Source organism: Thalassophryne amazonica, chromosome 18 (assembly GCF_902500255.1).
Source record: "Thalassophryne amazonica chromosome 18, fThaAma1.1, whole genome shotgun sequence".
In the NCBI taxonomy this organism is placed as follows: Eukaryota; Metazoa; Chordata; class Actinopteri; order Batrachoidiformes; family Batrachoididae; genus Thalassophryne; species Thalassophryne amazonica.
Genome location: NC_047120.1, coordinates 5,475,925 through 5,497,369, shown reverse-complemented (window position 1 = coordinate 5,497,369; position 21,445 = coordinate 5,475,925). Strand labels below are relative to the sequence as shown.

General features: G+C 42.3%; 1 protein-coding gene across 3 annotated transcripts in view; it reads left to right on the top strand.

Annotated features, from left to right (window-relative positions):
• Positions 1 to 21,445, top strand: part of ryr2a (ryanodine receptor 2a (cardiac)) — a 723,597-nt gene that overhangs the window by 92,482 nt on the left and 609,670 nt on the right. For all 3 annotated transcript variants that reach the window (XM_034193918.1, XM_034193917.1, XM_034193919.1), the window contains exons 4-9: positions 930 to 1,004; positions 1,408 to 1,486; positions 12,312 to 12,424; positions 18,051 to 18,150; positions 19,307 to 19,403; positions 20,109 to 20,183. In XM_034193918.1, coding sequence (XP_034049809.1) covers positions 930 to 1,004; positions 1,408 to 1,486; positions 12,312 to 12,424; positions 18,051 to 18,150; positions 19,307 to 19,403; positions 20,109 to 20,183 — 539 coding nt within the window. The remainder of the gene's footprint in view (positions 1 to 929; positions 1,005 to 1,407; positions 1,487 to 12,311; positions 12,425 to 18,050; positions 18,151 to 19,306; positions 19,404 to 20,108; positions 20,184 to 21,445) is intronic.

Here is a 21,445-nt window from a genome sequence, read left to right as displayed (position 1 = left end):
CTCCAATCAAAACTTCCTTATTTGTGGTCTGCTCTGTTCTCTGCACTTGACCAAAGCAGTGTCTCTACATCCGGAGTTGGGTGCTGGACTGTGGCTGCTTACTGCTGTTAGTGGTTGGACTTTGTCTAACTGTAATTTGTTGTATATTTGTACAATGACAATAAAGGCTCTTCTTCTTGGACTGGTTATTGGGTTGGGCTGTGGAAACCAGTGAGTTGGGTGCTCTTGTTGGTGAGGAAAGGTTCACCAGTATTGACTTGGCAGATGACACTGTGATCTTTTCTAGATCTTTGGATACTCAATGGATTGCAAGAGTTGAACTTGAACAGACAGTTGTCTCGGCAGTGGCATTCATGTCTCTGGATCCTTGGCCTTTGAATTCTTTGAAAGCTTGTGAATTCTTAAAGAAATCATTGTTATTTGGAGATCACGCTGAAGAGATTTATTCTAAATTAAAGAGCAAAATTTGGAATTTAAAAAATTACCATTGTGGAGATATTTTAACTCCCCCCCCCCCCACACACACACACACAAACACACCCAGACACACACACACTCACTCACACTTTAAATGGTGAGATCAAAAATGTGTTGCTGTCGTACGAGAAACATACTTTCTCTGACATGGATGAAACGGAATTGTATTAAATCCTGGACCTTGTGGCTCTGTTCTGCAGAGCTGCATATCTGAGCATGCACTGGGTGACGGCAACAAAACCACATTCACAAAGATTGATGTTTTGTTTCAAAGCTTCGCAATGAAGCCAGAAGTGTTTTGTAGAAGTTGTGATTTATTTTTTTCACCTGCGTCTCTCTGTTTTCTGTATATTTATGTCTGTGCTGCTTACCGATGTTTGTTTTGTCGCATCACTTCCTGTTTGTTGACACCGGTGTTGTTTATTGTTTCTAACGCTAACTCTCTCCCACAGACGGCGCAGGGTGGAGGTCACCGCACCTTACTGTATGGCCACGCTGTCCTGCTGCGACACTCCTACAGCGGAATGGTCAGTGTGCCGCTGCAGCTACGCCAACCATTAAAGAAGGCGGAGCCCTTAATTGTAAAACCCACAATCAAACTAAAACAATCAACAAAACAAAGAAAAACACTCAGAATCAAAAAGGCTCCAGACTTTGGATGATGTGAGACTGTAAATGTGAAATAATCCCAAAAATTATGATGTCTGAATTTTTCCTGGTAAATTCAATAATGTGGAAATCTGCTTAAAGACTGTGGGTGAATCTGGATCCCGAATCTGGAACCTCAGTTCATATCATGAATCTGCATCATGAATCTGAAGCCTGAATCCAGATCATGAGATCCAGAGTCTGGATCGTGTTAGTGTAAAGTGTGGTAGAGTGACCGCAGTGCGCGCGCGTCACTGACTGATGGAAGGTCTCTGTCTGCAGTACCTGTGCTGTCTGTCCACGTCCCGCTCGTCCACAGACAAACTGGCCTTTGACGTGGGTCTGCAGGAAGACACCACAGGTAGGAACCCAACAGGTGGGTCTTATTACCCATGATGCACATGAAGCAGATCTTAAGTCCACATGCATTATTTTGGTGTGAGCAGGAAGCAGCAGAAGATGCTAAATGTGCTCAAATAGCTGTAAATTGATTCAAATCTTCAGGAGGGTCTCACATATACCTGGTGGAAGAAGTGGTCCATATTTGTGGAGTTACTTCTTCCTGCTGCATCACCTGTTTTTATGGTTTTACTCTGTGAGTTGTCTCAGACTATCAGCAGGTGATCAGCGCTCAGCTTCATGTTTTGATGTCACATATGGTTGTGGCTCTGGTTCCTTTGTCAAACATCCAAGAGTTACCTCATCCTCACAGGTCAGAAAAGGTTTTGTCATTTCCTGAGTCCAAGTCAAAAAGACAGAGTCAGCTGTCAGGTTTGACCTCGGCTAGACATACAAGAAAGAACCAGAGAATTGAGATGTCTTTAGTGAGCTTTGCAAAGGAGAGATACAGCAGAGGCTTCGTGCAGTTTCTCTAACTGTGACCTCCTCACGGGGCCCTTTTATTGTGTAAAGAAAACAAAAGATAAGTGTGGCTACATGAGTCCATGGTTGCAACATGTGCTATTAGTCATGTGCAGATACGTTTGCAAACAACTGAATCATTCCAATCTTGTACAGAGTGACAACTGAATCATTCCAATCTTAGGTACAGAGTGAGCGATTTTGCTGAAGCTTGCTAAATGTCAAACTGTAAACAGGCTGCAGCTGTATCTGAGAGAAACAGTTTGCAGATTTTAAGATACAGAAAGAACAATTTGAAATGAGCAGATGTAATAGATGATAATAAATGATAAACATGTTTTTACAGTATAATTTATCTAACATCAGCTATCAAATTTTTGAAATGCTGCTTTCTTTGAGCTTCTCCCTTTTTGCTCAGGGTCACCACAGTGGATCCATTATGGACCTGCATGCTGATTTGGCACACGTTTTTTTTTTTTTTTTTTTTTTTTGCCCTTCCATGTGGTTTGGACCATCACACAGGGGAAACATGCACTGTTTTTTTTTTTTTTCAAACATGTTCATACATTTACATTTCTTTCTCCTGACATGTAGAAAATACAGTTTCAAAACAATGTTCAGTTTTCTTATCAAAAATAACAAACAAAAACAAAATAACAAAACAATATTTGTTCTTACAGTGCAGTTACTGTCTGACATTAAACAACTTCACTTCATATTGATATTTATTTAAAATGTTATTTTGTATATTTTGTTAAAATGATGATTGTTTTTACTTTGCTTATGTTCATCTGTTAGTCTATTCCATAATTTTACCCCTGACATACCCAGGGTCCTGACATACCCTTGGTCCTGGGTACGACCTAAAACTACATCCGGCAGTGAGGTCTCTGTTCTGAAGTTCAGAGATTTGAGGAGAATTGGTGGTACCTCTTAATCACTGTTGTGCTTGGGTTGCCCTTAGGCAAAGCGTAACACCCACCAGCCTTCCCGTGTCAAGGGCTACTGACACACCGTTTTTGCTGGCGGTATATAAATCCCAAACTCATGGACAGCAAACAAAGTCCTCAACGGTGGAGCAGGCGGAGAAGGTGTTTCAACAACACCAAACGGCTGTGAAAGTGTAAGAAGGCTGCAGCAGAACCTCGACCCCAATCGTCTGGTTTCCCCAGCCATTGGAACCAGTCGTGGAACTGTCAAGTACTGTGGGCCTGACAGAGTTCAATGTCATCCCCATGCTAAACAAACACACGCACAGGCATCTTCTTGCCTAGGCAACTGTTTCGTTGCCATCTGCCTTCTACTCCAAATCTTTTGGCGATCGGGAATGAGCGATTGGGGCAGGATTGTGAGTCTGGGAGCCCTTCGTTTCAGACCCAGCATGGAAGCGGCGGGTGCTTGATTCAGTCGTCTGACTCCTCGGACGAAGCAGGAAGATCTTTCGGCAGCTACACCCGTGACTGAGCAGCCCTTCTTTTTTCTTTTTTTCATTATTTTTATTTGCAATTTAATTTTACAAACACAAGTGAACAAATGGACACACCAAAACAGACTACAGCTTGGTCAATAGAAAAAAAAAATCCAACGAGAAAAATAAAAGTAAGAAGAAGAAGTGGTGGGATTAAAAAGGGATGCACCGAGGTCAGAATCCACCCAACCCTACAATAATTTAAAGATAAAAGATAAATTAATAAATGACAAAATGTTAGCAGGGGTGGTGGCCAAGTGGTTAATGCGCTTGGTTTCAGTTCAGAAGGTTCCGGGTTCAAATCCCACCCATGCCACATTTCTCCATGTAATGTGGAGTTGCGTCAGGAAGGGCATCCGGCGTAAAACCTGTGCCAATTCAACATGCAGATCCACCTTGGATTTGCTGTGGTGACCCCAAGTGCAAACAAGGGAGCAGCCGAAGGGAATTTTTTTAATAAATGACAAAATGTCACACTTATTTAATAATTTGAAAATCCATAAAAGAAAAAAGTAATAATAAATTTCTCAAACTCCATATCCAAAATCTAAGTCGGTAGTCACTACATTGGTGCATCTCTATACAATTGAAGTGTCATTTATAGGAGACCTTTTAACAGAGTGGAAGACAAATCTGGCCAAATATAATCTAAAAATGGGCGCCATACTTTGTTAAACTGATGCCCAGTATCATGAATGATACTTGTGAGATATTCTAAAGGAATTAACTCAAAAACAATTTTTCGCCAGCCACTAATAGATGGGATCCGGTCACTGACCCAGTTCAAAAGAATATTTTTTCTTGCAGCAAAAGTTAGCGTATTGTAAAGTCTTTTACCAGCAGCTGTTTTTACACATTTACTTGGGAGGCCCAGGAGTAAAGATACAGGGTTTACTTCTAAATCCAATAGTAATATTTTCTCAATCTCCTTTACAGTTTTGACCCAGTATCTTTGAAGTTCATGACAAGTCCATAAACAATGCGTTAAGGTTCCTACTTCAGTTTTGCATTTAAGACAGAGAGGAGAAAGGGTGCGGTCAAAGAGGTGTCTGCGGTGTGAGGATATATGAAGTCTATGAATAATTTTTAACTGTATTGCTTTAGTTCGTGTACAAATTGAAATATTTTTTGCACAAGACCAGATACTATCCCATGGCTCTTCATCAATGTTTAAAGACAACTCGTTTTCCCACACACCCCTCACTCACTGTGTATCAGTAGTAGTTAAATTGTTCAGAACACTGTACAGAGAGCTTAGAGACACTTTCCTGCGATGTTGTTTAAACAGCATATCTGTTGGGGACCCACAACAGGGGGCGCAAATGAACGGTCAATAGATGAGCCAAAAATGTAACAATTTAATGTTGTGAATGTGCACAACGATTACACAGACAATCACAGAATCTGATAGCAGTCAATACACCAAGGTGACGTGTGGGCAGGCTCGAGGATAGAAGACGTCTGTCCTGAGAAGAGCCGGGACCACACGGTTTCCACCGCTACAGAACCTGGTGAATACTGGAGCCGCCAAGTCCTGAATTCCCAGGTGATCACCGTCCCCGACTGTCGGATCTGGTACTGCTGGCGAGGAGCACAGACAGTGAGATGTGGGTGTGTGCACACCCAGTAACAAAAACAGTCAGAAGGTGGAAAGTCACCTCCACCTCTAATCACACACTCGTGCAGCTCCTGTTAAACCACTTATCTGGTTTGGGTGTGAAGCGAAGCCGTCGCTGTTCACACCAAACGCCAGTCCAGCAGATAAGGCACACCACAGGAAAACGGCTGCAAAAGAGTTCAGACTATGACACAGTTTTAGATACAGCAGAGAATTACCTTCACAGGTAGATGATATCTCGGCAACGAGGTGGAGATGACGTCCGGTCTTTATGGAGTGAGATGATGTAGTGTAGATGGGTGACAGCTGTCAAGAGATAATGAGTGACAGCTGTCACCCCCGGCTGTGTCCGTGGCGGCAGCGCCCTCTTGTGCCTGAAGCCCGCACTTCAGGCAGGGCACCCTCTGGTGGTGGGCCAGCAGTACCTCCTCTTCTGGCGGCACGCACAACAATATCCTCTAGTGGGGATATTTCAGGGTGGTCGATGAGAGTAGTACTATGAGTTATATAATGTCTTATTTGCAGAAAACGAAAAAAATCTTCCTTCATCAGTTTATGGCGTTGTGAAAGTTGTTCAAACGACATTAGTCTGTCATCGGAAACAGGTCCTTGAGCATCCTGACATCCTTATGTAGCCACTGACGAAAACCAGGATCAGAAAAACCCGGATAAAATGCAGGATTATTTATTATTGGAGTGAACATAGATGTTAATTTAGAACGACCCTCTAGACAGCGCACAATATTCCATGCCTTTTAGTGTGATCAGTGTAATAGGATTTGTACAGTATATTTGAATTTCTTTTAGATTTTTAAAAAACAACAGATCACTTAATTTACACCCAGACAATGCCGTCTCAACATCCATCCAAACAGAGGTTTTGTTATTACTGACCCAATCCTTAATAAACCTTAAATGAGCACTGAGTTGGTATAATTTAATATTAGGCATATCCAAGCCGCCCTTAGAACTTGGTAAGTGTAAAACCGCCATTTTAAGCCTGGGTCTACACTTGTTCCAAATAAATGAACTGAATTTGAATAGGATATAGCAGTCTTGGCAACACATTCATTTTAACCAAGGCTATTCGCCCTAGCCAAGAAATAGGCAGTGAGCTCCAGCTGTTATGTGTCGGACGCAGCTCGGAGAACCGACCAGCGTTTGAAGGACCCAGTATGAAATAAGCAGAGCACGGTACAAAGGCTAACTGAATTTAATACATAACAGTGATGTGATACAAAACAACAAAAGAGTGTGCGGTCTGGCGTGGTGGATTGCGGTGCGCTCCCAGCAGCGCTAACGGTCCGGAGCCAGAAGTCGTTCGGACCCAAGGACCCCGCCGACACCCCCCAGGTGGCCGCAACAAACCGAGTCTGTGAAAGAAGGAACCATTATGTGAGTCCACACTCTACACACAGAGAGACCACTCAAAGGTGTACATAAACAGCAAACACTTCCTGGCTTAATTACTAATCAGCTTCCCAACCTGCAGGCATGGAACATCCAGTTCACAAAACTCCACTGCAGTGGAAGCCGATACATGACTAACGTACAGCTCAATATAATAAGGTGTGAGGGACACCACATTTACTGACTGTATAAACGTTAGTCACAAAATCTAACGTACCTCAGGAAGTGTGCTGACGAGCGTGAGACCTCACCCCCTCCTCTTCCACAGACCGTGCATCAAACCCTGGACGTTCTCTGCATCCACTGATGATGAGATGGCTCCCGAGACGACGATCTCACCCGTCTGGTCACAAGGTCGAGTCTCTGGCAAATACACACTGTATACTCCAGTCTTAAATGCCACCATGTTCCAATCCATATAGATGCACCACAGCTGTGAGTCCTGACGAGCCGCAGGTGATCAGGGTGAGGTCCTGATAACCTCAGCAACACAGCCACTCAGTCCCAAATGCAAGCCACCTGGAAGGAAAAACAAAAGACAGAAACAAAAAGGCAGCCAGGCCCCCCAGCCATACAACACCAGCGTTCTAGTTCCTGCTTAATTTGATCAAATAATGGTTCAAAATTGGCTTTATATAAATTATCGAAGGAAGGAGTAATAAAGATACCCAAATAAACAAACCCATCTGGTGACCATTTAAATGGAAAGGCAGATAAGCCTATAATGTTTGGTATTGATGAAAGTGTCCCAAGAGGCATAGCCTCAGACTTTGCCAGATTAACTTTATATCCCGAAAAACAACTAAATGAGTCCATCAGGTTGACAAGGGCTGCTACAGACGTTTCTGGGTTAGTGAGAATAATCAAGATGTCATCCGCATACAGGGTGAGCAGCCCTTTTTAAGACCCACTCTGCTCACTCTGAAAAGGGAGGGGGCTAGAAAAGGTGCCCTAAACATAGCCTGCTTCAATTTCGCCTGTCTGGGAAACCGCTCCCAGAGGGTCACCACTATGCGGTCGAAATAATGAGAACTTCAAGTCTCCAACAGGTAGAAACTCCCACCAACTACCACCTGTCCAACCTGCGAGAGGCAGTGTATTATGCGACTGGGACTCCTAAGTCACCTAAGAGTCCATGCCAACAACTAGGAGACCATCTTCCTCGGCAACGAGGGATAGCCACGACGACCCCTGACATAGAAACACAAAATACAGTCCATCCAGAAAGTATTCAAGTGCTTCACTTTTTCCACATCATGTTATTCCAAAATGGAGCAAATTGATTTTTCCCTCAAAAGTCTACTCACAACACCCCTTAATGACAACATGAAAATATTTTTTTTTTTGTAATTTTTGCAAATTTATTAAAAATAAAGAAACTAAGAAATCACATGTACAAGTATTCACACACTTTCCTCAGTACTTTGTTGATGCACCTTTGCCAGCAATTACAACCTCGTCTTCTTGAATATGATGCCACAAGCTTGGTGCACCTATCTTTGGGCAGTTTTGTCCATTCCTCTTTGCAGCACCTCTCAAGCTCCATCAGGTTGGATGGGGATGTTGGTGCACAGCCATTTTCAGGTCTCTACAGAGATGTTAAATCAGATTCAGGTCTGGGCTCGGGCTGGACCACTGAAGAACATTCATATAGTTGTCCTGAAACCACTTCTTAGATATCTTCACTGTGTACTTTGGGTCATTGTCCTGCTGGTCATTGTCGCCCAGTCTGAGGTCAAGAGCGCTCTGGAGCAGGTTTTCATCCAGGATGTCTCTGTACATTGCTGCATTCATCTTTCCCTCCATCCTGACAAGTCTCCCAGTTCCTGTCACTGATAAACATCCCTGCAGCATGATGCTGCCACCACCTCATAACATGACACCTGGCATTCAACCAAAGAGTTCAGTCTTTATCGGATACATTGTTGACATACGCTGCCTTCAAGACAACATCATTTCCAGGGACATCTATGCATTTTTCAACAAGAAAATGCAAAGCCATATTCTACACACATTACAAAGGCATGGCTGCAGAAGAAGAGAGTGTGGATACTGGACTGGTCCTCAGTCCTGACCTGACCCCAACAGAGAATGTGTGGAAAATTTTGCCATAAAAAAATGGAACAACAATGACCCATACTGTTGCACAGCTTAAGATGAATTAGCAGGAAGAATGGGGCAAAATGACACATGAAACAATTCATTGCTTGGTGTCCTCATTGCCAAAGCATCTTTTAAGTGTTGTGAGAAGAAATGGCACCATTAAAAAAAAGTAGTGTCTAAAATTGTGTTGGAATGTTTTGCAGGTGTTATATGCAGGAATGAAACTGAACACAAACAGGAAATATCTTTGAGCCATGTTGTTGTTGTCCATTCAACTGCTCCCGTTTTGTTCGGGGTCACCACAGCAGATACAGCCAGGTCCGCATTTGCATTTGGCCAGTGATGGGCAGTCCCGCTAATCCGCTAATTATCGAAGCTAATGTTTTCATTATCGGATTAGCTTTTCAGATAATTTGAAAACCATCAGCGGGCTAATTATGTTCCGATAAATTTTGGTCCAGTAGTTTTTAGACCGCTAACATATTTTTGCAGGCATGGTGAATGAAGCTTAACAGTTACAAACATTTATAAAGTCTGATATCAAAGATTTAAGTACCTATCTGTTAAATGTTTTGTAGTAGATGCACACTTCTATCCTCTGCAAACATAGGAGAGCTAGTTCCAGAAGAAACCGCTCTATCCTCTGCAGGCAAAGGAGAACTGGTCACAGAAAAGAAAAAAGCAAAAGAAAGAAATAAGCTAATTTCTTTTGACCCCATACTGATTCACTGGCAATATCACCCAAGTCATCCAGAGGCATACAGTTTTAATTTATGGTTAAAATTTTAACCAAGCTAATTTCGGACAAGTTATTTAAATTAACATCATGTCTGAAGTTTTAGGAAGTGAAAATATCAGATATATATTTTAGTTTTAAAGTAATGCACTAATTTTGAAGGTTTTAGTGTGGTCATGCTGTGTCCAGTGCATTATGGGTAATCTCAGCACATTCATGACAGGAGAAATGCATTTGAGACGCTCTGATCAGGCTCCAAACGGACAACAGCATTAAACCCTTTGTATATTGTTCCTAAAACTGTCATGAATATATTCTCTGGATTTATAGATATTGTTATTGTGTTTGTTTTATGTAAAAATGCCAGAAGAAGTCCAGGTTGCTTCTCCGTTATTTTCAGTTGGAATCATATTCAGCTGCAATCACTTCCTGTTTGCTCTTTAAAGTCCTGCTTATGTCAAACACTGTCTATCTTTGTTCCAGAGTAAAATATACAAGATGTCTGAAATTCAGTTTGCATTTATTAAATTCCATGCAGCTGAAATGTAGCAGACACGGATTATTTATTTGGAATATTTGTTTTGGCAAGTTTCCACGGTCTCTACTGCCTTCTACTGGCCAGTAGTGTTCATGGCAGTATTCGCCCTACGTATTGAGATATCTCATAATCCTTGCATACCGGAGAGTTGTTGCAGCCTCTTGCTGCAGCTGATGAAAAGGAATAAAAATGAACATTTTGGTTGTATAATGTTCATTTACAATTGTCGTCATGTTTTCTCTCTGTGCTGTTTAAACAGCAGCAACTCTCTGGTGCGCAAAGGATTATGGGTTAGGGTCTGAGTGTCTGGGCACCAGTAGATGGCAGTGTTCTATTTATTTTGACCCCGGTTATATCAGACGGTTGTCTAATCATAACTTGACTTTTGGCTTTTGCAAATGCCTTTTTTTGCAAATAAAAAAGGCATATTTTACAAAAACACATTTACATGTAAACACCAACACACATCTCACATTGGCGTGTTGGTTTTTACATAGAATGAATGCGTCAACCAATCAGTGTTAGCTTAGGCTCATTTTACCCATAATTCCTTTGGCATCTGTCTGTGTTTGTTACAAAACTTCAGAATTAGTGCATTATTTAAAATTAAAAGACATGTGTTATATTTTAACATTGTACAAATTACAGAATTGACATTAATGGAGTTCTTCTGTCCGGATTAATTTGTTTTAAAAAATTAAAACCATAAGTCAAAAGTGCTTTATTTTCCAAGACCTCTGCCTCACGGTGGCACTGCTATATTCTATTAAGGAATAATGACTTGTTTTTTGTGTCTGTAGAGTTGAGCTTAGCTTCTCTCAACTGCTTCACTGCTAAAAAATATGTAATAAACAGGAGCTTTCAGCAGTGGGCAGGACACTCAAAGATAGAAGTGCTGACTCATTGTTTGGGTCTGTGGTCGTCTTTGATGCTACCAGAAGCGATCACGGTATTAAAACTCAAAATTAGCTTGTCTAGTTTGCAGCCCCAGATTTTGGAACACTCTGCCTCTCCATGTCCGAACAGCCCCCACAGTGGAGTGTTTTAAGTCTCGTCTGAAGACCCACTTTTATTCTCTGGTTTTTAACACTGAGTGGGTTGTGTGGTCCTCTGTTTTATTGGTTTTGTTTTTATTTTGGTAGATTTTATTGGTTTTATCTTTTGTATGCTGTATGTATTTATTTATTTATTTATCTTGCACATTTTAGATAATTTTATTGTTAATTTTCTTATTTTTAATTTTTGACTACTGGGGTTTTATCTATCATGATTCTATTGTATGTGCAGCACTTTGGAACATTTTTGTTGTTAAATGTGCTATATAAATAAAGTGGATTGGATTAGATTGTTTGTAGTTGCAAGTGTACTGGAGACAATACTATACAGTTATAGACTTTTGATGAGGTGTACCCGTGATTATGCAGACCTGGTCAGGATGGGGTTCACCGAGGCCACACGCGCGAACGAACCGTCTGTGAGTGGAGTTGTCTGGAGTTATACTTGATGTGGACATGTCCTGTCAATCAGTCTGTGAGTAGGACTTTTATGGACTGTATTTAAACACATTTGTGAGAGAAAACCGAGGCTGCAGCCAGCAGCGTTTTTTTTTTTTTTTTTTTTTCTGTGCCCTTAGTTTTTACTGCATTGTGTACATGGCGTCGTAATGACGGCACACAACGCAGCTCGACGCGGGCCAAAGTAGGCGTTGTATCGCGTTATCCGATTGGTCGTTATCGATAGCGTCACTCGATTGACTAGCAGTACGCTGCACGTGAGGTGTACTCGGCTCCACCAGCGGTTAACTCGACTCCCCCACCGGTCAACTCGGCTTCACCAGTGGTCAACTTGGCATGAGGTACAGCTCAGAAAGTGGCGAATGGGCCAATCAGAAGCTGGCAAAATGACATACCCTATAATAATAAAAGTTACCATTAGCTGTAGCTTCCGATAATTTTTTCGGTGGCTCATCGGTTTAGCTTCATAAAACATAACTTTTCAGTTCGCTGAGTAGCTGTTATCAAAGCTAACCTTTTGGTTAGCTTTGCCCACCACTGCATTTGACACAAGCTTTACACCGAATGCACCTCCTGATGCAACTCCAGTGTAACCCGGAGAAACACACAGCTGCGGGTGTTCCAAAGAGGTTTCCCATCCAAGTACTAACCAGGTACTGCACTGCTTAACTTCTGAGATCTGATTTGATCAGGCTGACACAGAGCAGACCAGCTGCAAATAGCATTGATCCATAGTGTCTGAAATAAAAGAGTTCAGTGTCCCAGTGACTGCAGGGAGTTTTCATTTTCATTTTCTAAACTGTCCAAGTGTTTTCTGATTTATGTTTGTACTTTACAGGTAGTAAAAAAACAGTCAACAATCACATGGTGACAGAGGGTTTGTGTGTATGTTTCCAGATGTGTGGACCTTGTGTTTATGTTTGTTTGTGTTTGTTTAGGCGAGGCGTGTTGGTGGACGATCCATCCTGCTTCTAAGCAGCGTTCAGAGGGAGAGAAGGTTCGAGTTGGAGATGATGTCATCCTCGTCAGCGTTTCCTCTGAACGATACCTGGTCAGTGTGTTTGTCTCCTCTGAAGTCCTTTTTTTCTTCTGTCATCCTTCTTTCTTTGCCTCATCTCTTTTCCCTCTGAGGAGAAGGTGATGTGTGTTCCTCAGTTGGGATGTTATTATAAGGTGTGACAAAAAGCCGGATTAGACCCAGTTAAGGGCCCCTTCACACATAACACGACATTGGGCGAAAGATGCAGAAACCAGAAGAAAGTCAACAAATGAAATGGGAAACCGCAAAACATTCCACCTGCTGTCGGGAGGGACACACGGTCGGACAGGCATACACAACACCATGGCGACGGTTTCGTGCACATTTGTGATCCTGCACATGAACACAGTGTGAGCACGTGGAAAGTCATGCACACAGCAGTGAAAACAGTAAAAAACACCACAATTTATAAAACTTAATTCCTGTTATAAAGAGTGGATTTAGCCTCCGCCTACACCTACACTAGGAAGTAATAAAATGACGTGGATTACTGTTTTCCTATTTATGTCTTACATGAATTACCCAATGAGCTCGTCTCATGAATAGCTAGCCAGCTCCTGTCTCATGAAGAGCCGGGCTCCTGTCTCATGAAGAGCCGGGCTCTCTCATTGTGTACACATCAGCCAGCATGGCATGTCCAGCGCGCAGTGAGCCGCTGCTAATGTGATATGTGTAATTACTGCAATGTGGGGAAATCCCGCAGTGACATACTCCTTGCAGGGGTGTCCCGTGGGGTGATTTCCTGCATGGCACGATATTCACCAGTGTTTTGGTGCGCTGAGACGGCAGTCAGCTGAAACAATATGTGCTTTAATTTATTTCCACATGAGGACAGCATGCCGATGTCCGCGCTTCACGGTGTAGTTATGTGATGTCATATCCTACAAGTCACTACAGGTGTTCCCCAGCTGTGACTTGTGAGCACAGATATCTGAACAGCTACATGCTGCAAGGGGACACGCCCACCTTTATCTGTGGACCTCGGCAGCTGACAGAAAAAAGGCTCACTCTCTGTACCTTCATTCTGTGATTTTTAGTTTATGTATGTATTATTATGTGTTTGTGTCCTGCATCTGTCTGATGTCTGTGTTTGTAATGTAACACCTTGCATGCACAGTTACGTCCAGCTGACAGTCGCCGGTCAGCTGACAGGCGCTGTATGTCCACAGCAAAGCGTATGAGCAAAGCAATCACAAATGAATGAGTTCATGCCTTTAACCTTATTTGTGTTATTTAATCTCCACTCTTTCTGTCTGTCATGTAAGTTACAATTTACATGGTGGAAGTAACATCAGCCTGCCCGGCCAGCTCATTAATTCCACACCGTGCCGCACGCTCAGATGCTGGCTGTGCAGTATTCACCAGCTGAGTTGCAATCAGTTGTTTCAGCAGTGCACCGCACTGGACAGCGGACTCCAGGGCCCTCAGCCTCAGCTGACAATGTTGGATTCATGGAGTGTGTGTGTGTGTGTGGGGGGGGGGGGGGGGGGGGGGGGAGTGTTCGGCACACTCATGGGGCACTTAGACAATTTTCAGAAACAGCTTGAATGTGGTCGCCTGCTGTCTACTCTCATACTGGGAGCGCAAATAGCCCCACCTTTTCAAAGTGTCCAACGAGCAGTGTGAGATGTTCATGTGCGACTCCTCTCTCGGCAGACACCTGCTGAGAGAGGAGTCGGATGAGCGAATGGAGTCCAATGGGCACATTCTGCGAGTGTGAGCAAATAGTTGTCGCAACAGCTGTACGAGGCATTTGAGGCAGCTCAGAATTTTTACGAGTGGCATTTGACTCCTCCTTCATGCGCCATTTTGCCTCAATCGTGTTATGTGGGAAGGGGCCCTAAAGGTTGGCAGACTGCCGTCTGCCAACTTTATCCAAAGCCCACATTAGAGAGTAATTATGCCCTTTGTAAATTACAGGTGTATTTTACTGTTGATGGTCCGAACAGTGAACATCTGCTTCAGGTGCTCACAGCCACTTTGTGGTATCCCCTTTAGTTTGTAGAAACTAGAGGGGAACTTTGAGAGACACGTCTGACAGATTGTTCTCATCTGTCATGTGATTTTACTGTTTGTTACTTAACAGTGAATGATGATTATTTTGGAGAGTATGATCATCTTAAAGAATCAATGATCAGTTCTTGCCAAGTATTTGAGGTCACTAGTCCTTTTTACTTGCACAAATATCTACGTACATCAGTGGTTCTCAACCCGGTCCTCAAGTACCACCTAACCTACACATTTCCCATGACTCGTTGCTCTGCCAGAAGCTGATTATCTCATTATCTGTTAGCAGCTTGGGGCAGGTCAGGAAGACATGGGGAACGTGTAGGGTTGGTGGTACTTGAGGACCAGGTTAAGAACCACTGATTTAGATTATGATGCAACACATATGGTATTTCTCTCTTATCCCAGTTTTACACACCTGTGCTCCATTCACAATCACTCACCTGTCCATCATCACTCACACGTCTGTCCTGATGTGTCTTTGCTGATTCATTTTGTTTCGTTCTTGGTGTTCATGTTGTTACTGGAACCTGTTTGTTTTTCCTGCCTCCTCCAAGCTCATCAACTCTTTAATTTGACCCGGTGATCCCTCAGCTGCTTCATTGCTCATAACAACTCGTCATATTTGCAGGTCTGGTTATTTTGTTCATCCTTCAGTTCAGAGCCAGTCTCAGAGCTTCATGTCCTGCCCTGCATGATGGAATTACTGTCACAATGAATCCATTTTCACCATTGTCTTCTTGGTGGTTGGACTGCATTTAGGCTTAGTCTTTGCCTTTAGCCTGAACAGTCTCATGTTGTGTTGTGTTGTGGGGCACTGAATGTTGTGTTAGATGTGACTCACTGAATGTCATGTTGTGGGTCACTGAATGAAGTGTTGGGCGTGTGTTAACTGAAGCTTTTGTTTGGTGTGTGTGTTCCTGAATCTCGTGCTTGATGTCTGTTACTGAAGCTCATGCTTGATGTGTGTTACTGAAGCTTGTGTTTTGTGTGTGTTACTGAAGCCGGCATTTGGGCTGTGTTACTGAATCTTGTGTTTTGTGTGTGTGACTGAAGCTCATGTTTGGTGTGTATTACTAAAGCTCTTGTTTGGTGTGTGTTCCTGAAACTTGTGCTTGGTGTGTGTTACTGAAGCTCACGCTTGATGTGTGTTACTGAAGCTTGTGTTTGGTGTGTGTTACTGAAGCTCATGTTTGGTGTGTGTTACTGAAGCTCATGTTTGGTGTGTGTTACTGAAGCTCGTGTTTGGTGTGTGTTACTGAAGCTCGTGTTATGTGTGTGTGTTCATGAAGCTCGTATTTGGTGTGTATTACTGAATCTAATATTTGGTGTGTGTTACTGAATTTCGTTTTGTGTGTTCCTGAAGCTCGTGTTTTGTGTGTTACTGAGGCTCGTGTTTTGTGTGTTACTGAATCAGTATTTGGTGTCTTTTACTGAATCTCATGGTTGGTGTGTGTTAGTAAAGCTCATGTTTTGTGTTTTACTGAAGCTCGTGTTTGGTGTGTGTTACTTAATCCTGTGTTTGGTGTGTGTTTCAGAATCTCATGTTTAGTGTGTGTTACTGAAGCTCGTGTTATATGTCTGTTCATTAAGCTTGTGTTTGGTCTGTATTACTGAATCTAATATTCGGTGTGTGTTACTGATGCTCGTGTTTGGTGTGTGTTTCAGAATCTCATGTTTATTGTGTGTTCCTGAAGCTCGTGTTTGGTGTATGTTCCTGAATCTCCTGTTTGGTGTGTGTTACCAAAGCTCATGTTTTGTGTCTGTCACTGTGACTTGTGTTTTGTGTGTTCCTGTTCTCTGTTAATAAATCTCCTGTTTGGTGTGTATAACTGAAACTCATGTTTAGTGTGTGTTACTCAAGCTCGTGTTATGTGTGTGTTAATGAAGCTCGTGTTTGGTGTCTGCGACCGAAGCTCATTGTTTTGTGTGTCACTGAAGTTTTTGTTTTGTGTCTTTCTAAATCTTGTGTTTGGTGTGTCACTGAAGCATCTGAATCTCCTGTTTGGTGTGTGCTACTGAATGTAATATTTTGTGTGTGTTACTGAATCTCCTGTTTGGTGTGTGTGACCGAAGCTCATTGTTTTGTGTGTCACTGAAGTTTGTGTTTTGTGTCTTTCTGAATCTTGTGTTTGGTGTGTCACTGAAGCATTTGAATCTCCTGTTTGGTGTGTGTCACTGAAGCTTGTGTTTTGTGTGTTCCTGAATCTCCTGTTTGGTGTGTGTTACTGAAGCTTGTATTTTGTGAGTATTGCTGAATCTCACGTTTGGTGTGTGTTACTGAAGCTTGTATTTTGTGAGTATTGCTGAATCTCATGTTTGGTGTGTGTTACTGAAGCTTGTATTTTGTGAGTATTACTGAATCTCATGTTTGGTGTGTGTTATGGAATCTCATGTTTGGTGCATGTTTCTGAAGCTCATGTTTGGTGTGTCACTGAAGCAACTGAATCTCATGTTTAGTGTGTGTTACTGGAGCTTGTGTTTGGTGTGTGTTAATGAAGCTTGTGTTTGGTGTGTGTTACTGAAACTAATATTTGGTGTGTGTCACTGAAACTTGTGTTTTGTGTGTTCCTGAATATCATGTCTTGTGTGTTTTACTGAAGCTCATGTTTTTTGTCTTTTACTGATTCCCATGGTTGGTGTGTGTTACTAAATCTCATGTTTTGTGTTTTACTTATGCTCGTTTTTGGTGTGTGTTTCAGAATCCCATGTTTAGTGTGTGTTACTTAAGCTCGTGTTTGGTGTGTGTTACTGAATGTAATCTTTGGTGTGTGTTACTGAAGCTCGTGTTATGTGTGTGTTACTGAATCTCATGTTTGGTGTGTGTTACTGAAGCTTGTGTTATGTGTGTGTTACTGAATCTCATGTTTGGTGTGTGTTACTGAAGCTCGTGTTATGTGTGTGGTACTGAAGCTCGTGTTTGGTGTGTGTTACTGAATGTAATCTTTGGTGTGTGTTACTGAAGCTCATGTTTGGTGTGTGTTACTGAAACTAATATTTGGTGTGTGTTACTGAATTTTGTTTTGTGTGTTCCTGAAGCTCGTATTTTGTGTGTTATTGAATCCTGTGTTTTGTGTGTTACTGAAGCTCAGTATTTGGTGTCTTTTATTGAATCTTGTGGTTGGTGTGTGTTACTAAAGCTCATGTTTTGTGTTTTACTGAAGCTCATGTTTGGTGTGTATTACTGAATCTTGTGTTTGGTGTGTGTTTCAGAATCTCATGTTCATTGTGTGTTCCTGAAGCTTGTGTTTGGTGTATGTTCTGGAAGCTCGTGTTTGGTGTGTGTTTCAGAATCTCATGCTTAGTGTGTGTTCATGAAGCTCGTGTTTGGTGTGCATTACTGAATATAATATTTGGTGTGTATTTTTGAAGCTTTTTTGTTGTGTGTTACTAAATCTAATATTTGCTGTGTGTTACTAAATCTCCTGTTTGGCGTGTGTTACCAAAGCTCATGTTTGGTGTCTGTCACTGAAGCTTGTGTTTTGTGTGTTCCTGAATATCACGTTTTATGTGTTTTACTGAAACTCATGTTTTGAAGCTTGTATTTTTTGTATAACTGAATCTCCTTTTTGGTGTGTATGACTGAAGTTCGTGTTTTGTGTGTGTTACTGAATGTCGTATTGGCTTACAGCACCTGTCCTATGGTGATGGGAGTCTCCATGTGGATGCAGCGTTTCAGCAGACTCTGTGGAGTGTGGCTCCCATCTGTTCTGGAAGTGAAGCAGCACAAGGTACTTTCTTTGACTTTGTCCTCTTTTTTTCAGTCTGCTTGATTAGGATGTCTGAGTATCTTATTGGGAACTCCTTGATGAAAAACTGGAGTGCTGTTGATATTTGCACATTGCTCCTTGTGCTGTGGGAATTAACCAGCTCAGAGGAAACGGGAGAAACCTGCACATTGTTCCATGTTCTGCGGGAATTAACTAACACAAAATGAAACAAGAGAGAAACCTGCACATTGTTCCTTGTTCAGTGGGAATTAACCAGCACAGAGGAAACAATGGAGAGACCTGCACATTGTTCCTTGTTCTGTGGGAATGAACTAGCACAGAGGATACAATGGAGAGACCTGCACATTGTTCCTTGGTCTGTGGGAATGAACCAGCACAGAGGAAACAAGGGAGAGACCTGCACATTGTTCCTTGTTCTGTGGGAATGAACCAGAACAGAGGAAACAATGGAGAGACCTGCAGACTGTTCCTTGTTCTGTGGGAATGAACCAACACAGAGGAAACCAGGGCGAGACCTCAGAGAACCACCCGCACATTGCTCTTTGTACTGTGGGAAAGAAAACACAGAGAAACACATGTTCACTGGGAAGGAGGAAATAACATAGCAACCAGAGTCAGAGTCGTGAGAGAGAACACAAAGACAAAGTTGAACCCAGGGAAGAACCCTGCACCGTAAACACAGAAAACCTGCTCAGTGTGAGTCCCCTCAAAATGGACTCTTTCTAATTGAGGACAGGCTCTTTCCAAATAAAAAATGGCGTTGTTTCAAATAAAGATGGACATACCTGTTACCCAATGTAAGCCCTTCATCTGATATTGACATAAAAGGCAAAACAAGTTCAGCCCTTTTTTTTGGTTGTCATTTTTGATTTTCTAATATGCTGCAATGAATGTTCATCAAAAATATTCATATTCTCTAACTAACATATAGCTAATTGTAAAGAGGAAATCATTATAAGACAATCCCTTAGAGTCCTGTTTTATGGAGATCCTCGCCATCACGTTCGTCTTTGTATATCATCATCCTGATTTGTCTCTCTCCGTACAGAGTAGGTGGTCCTCTTTGTGTTGCTGGTCAGTAGTTTAGATGGACAGTAGATGGTGTGTCCATCGCTGTCTGTGGGACTTGACCACAAATATTGATGTCTTTCTGTAGGTTACCTTATAGGAGGGGATGTCCTGCGCCTCCTTCATGGACACATGGACGAGTGTTTGACTGTCCCATCTGGGGGACAGGGGGAGGAACAGAGAAGGTAACTTCACTTTTATCTGCTCCTTAGATTTCATCTGCAGCATCTGCACTGATGACACTCTGATTGTCTTCATTAAACCTTTGAACTTCCAAAAAATGTCATCATGCCAGCTGAACATCAAGGCAAAGAAGTTGGTTGAGGACAGATGAGAGAAGGCCCAAGTCCCTTTTTTTCCAATATAAAATCGACAATTCCTTGATATTACCATGTTCCATTGTGTTTGTGCACCATTGAAAAAATGACTCATTGTCTTCTAGACACACCAAGACTGAGCAAAGATATTTGTTTTTGTTTTAAAGTTTTCTTACTCAGTGCACAAGGAACAGTTGGGACTAATACTTGTATATGAATTGAGCATCTTACACAAAATCAGGTGTAGACTCAGTCCTGATACTGTGTTCTTTCTCTTACAAGATTACGCACTGTGTTAATTTACATCAGAGTGCAATTCTCCCCCACAGTGACACACACACACACAGTTCTCAAAATGCTGGAATGCAAGGAAGTCAGCTGCACACCAGAAGCAACCTAATTTTTAGAAAAGTGCATAAGATTCCTACAAAAAGTATGAACAAAAAGTAGAAATGATGTAAAAAACAAAACAAAACAAAAACCATAAAAGTGTTCATACCTCTGAATGCAAATTTTTCTTATAAATCACACACTACTTGGAACTGTGCACATGTGTATTGTATTTACGCTTAGGACACTGCACTACGAGGGTGGACCAGTGTCGAGCCATGCCCGGTCTTTGTGGAGGGTGGAGACATTGCGGGTCATGTATGTACTACTACTGCTGCTATACATACACACACACCCTACAAGTTGAAAGTGTTTCTTTTGTGGTTGTACGAGATGGATTCAAAAAGTATCCTACTTTTGGCCGCAAAAAATACAATTACTCACCTGGAGGTCTGAAATCCTAATCCCCTTCCAAGTAGGGACTGCACACACTTATCCCAGCAGTTCTGTGAGTTGTTGGAAGTATTTCTGGAAAGCCTCTTTGGAATGGTGTCCAACTGATCTGTCGCGTTCTGTATGATGTCTTCCTGTGACTAAAATTGTGTCCAGTTTAATGTCATTTTGATCTTGGGGAATAGACGAAAATCAGAATGAGTAATGTCTGGAGAGTAGGGAGCCTGATAAATGATCACAGAAACCCCACGGGAGTCAACGAAAATGATCAACATGACTTTGACATTGCTGTTCACCTGCCATGCTTTCTTTGGGCTTGGTGATGTTGGATATTTCCATTGTGATAACTGAAATTTGGTTTTCCGGTCATACCCTTAAACCCATGTCTCATCACTGGTGATGATGGGGTTCAGGAAGTCAGAGTCACTGTTTACACATTCCAGCACGTCCTAAGAGACTTCCTGATGTAGTTGCTTCTGCTCCACCATTAGCAGCTTTGGCAATTTTGCTGACACTCTTTAAGCTGTGTTTACACATAATGACGGCAAGTCACGAATGCCACAATGTATACATTCTAGGCCGCTGAACACGAATGTGATGATTTGGGGCAGGTGTCCTCAAGAACTGCTGCAACCTGTTACCACCATTATGATTAATGGCACGTGTTGCTGGAGAATTATCAGGAACTATTACGCATGGTCAAGTTGCGTGCTGTTGTGCATCGTTAAGTTCTGTCACGTTGTGAATGAGGCGAGTTGTCTCCACACACACTCCCATATTCATCCAACCGTCAGTTGCTGAACAATTCAGATCGCTCCAGTTCGCTCCTCAAAATCTAGATGAATCCACAGCAGAACTTTGTGACTGCATGTTTAGTTGGGCTCTGTGCCATGGAGTGGCACAGAGGGGAGGAGGAGATGGAGAGAGCCAGATGTGTGGCTCCACGCAGCTCTTGTCTTGCTCATTTTCCCAAACATCAGGCACATGAAGCAGGTGGAACATCTGCAGGAGCGCGCTGAGGAGCGGTGGAACCAAACTTTTAGCTGACTTGGCGTGACTGTCCTTCTTCAGCATACTGCAGCAATGAAACTGTGGTGCAGCAGGGTTTAATTGTGCGCACGTCAGAG